This window comes from Alligator sinensis, unplaced genomic scaffold (assembly GCF_000455745.1).
Source record: "Alligator sinensis unplaced genomic scaffold, ASM45574v1 scaffold2081_1, whole genome shotgun sequence".
In the NCBI taxonomy this organism is placed as follows: Eukaryota; Metazoa; Chordata; order Crocodylia; family Alligatoridae; genus Alligator; species Alligator sinensis.
Genome location: NW_005843329.1, coordinates 154,623 through 159,162, shown reverse-complemented (window position 1 = coordinate 159,162; position 4,540 = coordinate 154,623). Strand labels below are relative to the sequence as shown.

Genomic DNA, 4,540 nt, shown 5'->3' with positions numbered 1-4,540 from the left:
CCTGCGCTGCCTCCTGCGGCTCCCTGCCCCTTCGGGGCACTCCTGTGACCCTCGCCCTCCTCCTCTTCTCCTCTCACTTGTCCCAAGGGGTCCACTGTGACAGTGTCCCCCTTAAGGAAGGCTTCTAGTTCTACTTGCTGGGCCCTAGCCCCACGCTTCCCCCTGGCCTAATAAATCCAGCTGTGCTGCTCCCAGCTCCCAGCCCTCTCCAAGCCACGTGGCAAGGGGGGTTGTTTGACTCCAGCTCTGTGACTTGTCTGGAAATCTCTTTTCAGGCTGTCCTGGCTCCTGATCTCTGTGGGCCTGGGGCTGGCACAGCATCCCACCACCCCAAGGGAGCTGTGCCATCTCCATCTGTTCCAGGGAAAAAGCCCTCCTGTCTTGGGGCCTGGGCACATGGCCACAGTTAGGGTGATGTCAGGGAGGGGTATGCTGTGCTGCAGGCCTGGGGCTCTCTGGTGAGCTCTGGTTTACCACTAGGTAAAAGCCTGCATGTGAGCAGTCACAGAGAAGTACCTTGCAAGGCAGTAAAGCTCCAGCCACGTGGTTCATGTGCCAGATGCCCTCCATCTCTCCCCATTCCTGTGCATTTTTCTGTCCTTTTCCTCTCTGGCCACTGTAACTGGAGAGTGGCTTTGCAAGTGCCTGGGCCAACCCAGCTGCAATACTGTATGGGACAACAGGTCCCCATCACTTCCTCCTGCCCTTCTTGAATTGGCTTCCCTGACTGCACCCCAAGACTGACCATAGCCTGGCCTTGTTTAGCATCCCTAACTAGACTGATTTAGCATAGGATGAGATGCCCCTCTTGTCTCAATGAACCCAGATGCCTCATTTTATTTCGTCCCAATGCTGTTTAGGCTCATGTTGTTTTTGGATGTAAAGGCCTGTGTATCTTATTTCACAGTCCTTTGGAGCCAGTCAGTCCCCTCAGCCTGTGGAAGGCTTGGAACCAGTGCCCTCGAAATGAAAGGCACTGTCTCCTGTTTATTGGCAGACCCTGGTTCAAACCCTACATCTGGGAGTAAAGCCGAGGGAATGCTGTGTAGGGTGCATGTCTGCAGTGGGGATTCTGCAGTCTGTGGGTGAAGGTCAGCAGTTCACATGGATGAGCCAAGGCCTGAGAGGCCTCTGGTGTAAGGGTGTCAGTGATGTGACTTTCACTGGTTTGTAGAGTGGGTCTGGCACAAAGAGAGAGATTGGTTCTACGCAGGGTTAGGAAGCAGAAGCCTGCCCTCCTACTGTTAGCACCACTGCTGGAAAGAGCAGTAGTAGCAATGGGAATTCCAGCTGGACACAGAGTTACTCCTGAGACTGGCAGCAGAACTTTGCCTCTTGCTTTGTGAAAATCCTCCCTGGTACAGGACTCTGCCCCACTTCTTGCCCTGCACTGTTGCTATTAAGTATCTGCTGCCCACCACTTGGGCCAGCTGCCCTGTCCAGGTAGGTGTTGTGTGTTTCTTCCTGTCCCTCTCCCCAGCCTGGGAAGCTTCATTAAACATCTGATCAATCACTTTGTTTCCATGGAAACAAAACTATTATTAATGCATTATTTTAAAAACAGACACACAACTGACACTCCAAATATAGAATTTTAATACCATCCTCTGTCTGCCGTAGCTCCAGGAGTATTTCCTGTGATGGGGCAGAGCTAATGCAAGGGTGAGGCTAATGAGGGGGTGGAGTTAACAAGGGGGCGACAAAGCTGTGGTCCTGTTTATAACCTGAGAACAGGCACCGACTGCTAATGTCCATGGCTCCCTCCCATAGGCCTGTCACACTTCTTTGCCCCTACCAGGTCAGCATAAACCAAGGGCACCATTTCCTTTCTGTCAGCTGGAAACAGAGATGTGAACATAAATTATCTGTTAGGATCTGGGACTAGGGGAACGTTTAAAGTTATTTATTTAAAAATCCTGATGGCACTGAATGTCTCTGACACTGTCTCTTATAGTTTGGGATCCTGGAAGGCTTGTGCCTCACAGGCCCCAAGGGTCCTTTCATGTAGTGCCTGCTCTCCGTCCTGCAGATGCCAGGCTTCACTGCCAATCAGCAAACAGTGCTGTGCCCAGTCAGAGCCCTCCTCCTCCATGCCACCTCCCAGACAGTGGTGACTGTCATGGCGTGGCATTAGCTGGAGGCATGAGTGCCGTGGACTACAGGCAGGGGAGGGCTGTGGTGTCTCATCAATGAAGGTAGTGATCTCATCCCGGAAAAAGCAGGCGCTGGAGCCAGCCCCTCGGGGGCCCAGCCCCCCCTCCAGGAACTGCCGGAGTGTGGTCAGCTCATCTTCAGGGGGTCGCCGGCGGTGGTGGTAATCACGCAGTTCAGGAGGGAGGAATCCAGGACTGCCAGGTTTGCGGGGGGTGGAGATTCGGATGTCATCAGACGAGGACCATTTGTGAAGAAAAGATGGAGCAGAGCGGTGGGAGAAGATGTTTGTCTCATCATGGGACATTCTTCGGGAGATGGGGACCTGAATGAGGAACAAAGAGATGGCAGGTGAGAAGGGAAATGGTGGGAGGCTTGCCAAAACCAACAGAGAGTAAGCAAAGAGAGGGACAGAGGGCTATAGGGAGGACTAAATGAGTCATGCTGGGAGACCAGAACAGGATGACCCCTTTAACTCTACAATGGAGTTCCAGACAAGGGAATTTTTCACTGTTAGGTATGAGGCAGAAAGGGCTGGAGGGTGGTGCATCCATTGCAGTCCCTACAGCTCACCTGCAGGTAATGCACCTTGTCTTGAGGGAGCAGCATGTGGTGCATGGGCAGTAGCTTGACCTCTCTGGGGTCCCGTTTCACAGCTGCAGCTCCATTGGCATCAAATCGCACCTTGCAGATCCTGCCATCGCCATAATCCTCACAGGCACCATCTGGAATGAAGGAAAGAAGCAGTGCACTGTGCTGTCAGCCACCAGAGGCTTTTTACCAGAGTCCTTTTACCAGATGTCCACTCAGCATGGTTAGCTCCCTCTTGCATTGCCTCAGTTCTCAAAGTGTCCCACAGTTCCCCTCCTTGCCCTCTGGGTTTTCTCCTCCCTTCCCCTGCAGGACAACCCCTTCTTCCTAATGATCCCCTTCTCATGTGGCTGAGGGGGCAGGGCCAGCGCACCATAGTACAGCAAGGACCTGTTTGCCCTTCTCAAGGCTGGCTCTACCCTTGAAGCTCTTGCCACAAACACTGAGAGGCAAATGGCCCCTTAAATCACACTGCTGGGAAGCAAGCAAACTAACCTGCTAATTTGCCCTCCCCACCTCAGTCATTCTGTTCACCCTGTGCATCTCTGGTTCCAGCCTTGACACAAAGTTGTATTGCTGAAGCCTGAATTCCCAAATTCCTGCTTCCTGATGAAGCCTGTATTCCGCAGCTACAGCCTGAATTCTTCCTAACCCCCAGAAAGTGCTCTGCTCTCATCCCCAGTATTGCTCATTCCCTTGCTTAAGTGATGTTTCCCTTCCTACTGTACATCCCCAGGGCAGGATAAGGGAAGCAGCAGGGGCTTTGAGAGATACTCACTAGGGCTGTGCAAAGCTTCAGTCCCTGATCAATTTGGTGGATATTCAGCCCAATTCGTGCTGAATCTCTGAATCCAAATCAAATCAAAGGACCCTTTAATCTCTCCAAATTGAATCGGAACCCTCTGAATCAATTCGGAGAGATTTGGAAAAATTCGGTGATTCAGACATAGACACAGCTTTAAATATTTTTTCTACATACCTCAGCAGGTGGCTCATGAATGCTGCGATGCTGGGGCACATGGAGTGTCCCACAGGAGTGTGGGGGGCTCCCCAGCACTCTCGGCAGCAGATCCGGAAGTGGACCAGAAGCACAAACCAGTCCACTTCTGGGTCTGCCAGAGAGTGCACTGGAAGCCCCCGCCCCATGCCTTCCTAGCTCAGTGAATGATCCCTCCTGGGTTTGGGGGGGTACCCGGGGTCCCCCTGCAGCTGATCACCGAGCTGGGAGAGCATGGGGAAGTCCCCCCATGTGCTCCCCGGCGGACCTGGAAGTGGACCGGAATTACTTCCAGTCCATTTGCGGGTTCGCTGCCGAGCACATGGAGGGACCCCCCACACTCCTATGAGACGCTCGATCTGCCTCAGCATTGCAGCATTCACAAGCTGCGCCTGGTACCTCAAAGTATGTAGAAAAAACATTTAAAGCTGTGTCTGTGTCCAAATTACTGATTCTCCGAATTGGCATCGAATCTTCAGATTTGGATTCAGCTGAATTGAGTCAGGGACAGTGATCCAAATCAACAGATCAAATCACTGTCCCTGATTCGAGCCAAATCTGAATCAAATAGGGCCCACTTCGGACACCCCTAGTGCTCACCTTCATCTCCATCTTCCTCAGACATGATGGCCACACACTGCTCCCACACAGTGCGGAGGTCAGCCCGATACCGCTCACAGGACCAGATGAAGGAGGGCAGCAGCAGGGTCTGCACCATGGAGCACCAGAGTACAGCAAGGACCATCCAGGTGGGGGCAGTGTCATAGCGCAGGCTGAAAAAACTCACCACCTTGGGGTGGG

General features: G+C 52.9%; 1 protein-coding gene across 1 annotated transcript in view; it reads right to left on the bottom strand.

The window, feature by feature from the left end:
* Positions 1-1,587: 1,587 nt before the first annotated feature.
* The window catches only part of GPR162 (G protein-coupled receptor 162), a 6,929-nt gene continuing 3,976 nt past the window's right edge, over positions 1,588-4,540 (bottom strand). The window contains exons 2-4 of the mRNA XM_025194877.1: positions 4,340-4,529; positions 2,725-2,876; positions 1,588-2,476 (exon numbers count right to left, since the gene is read on the bottom strand). Coding sequence (XP_025050662.1) covers positions 1,949-2,476; positions 2,725-2,876; positions 4,340-4,529 — 870 coding nt within the window. The 3' untranslated portion in view covers positions 1,588-1,948. The remainder of the gene's footprint in view (positions 2,477-2,724; positions 2,877-4,339; positions 4,530-4,540) is intronic.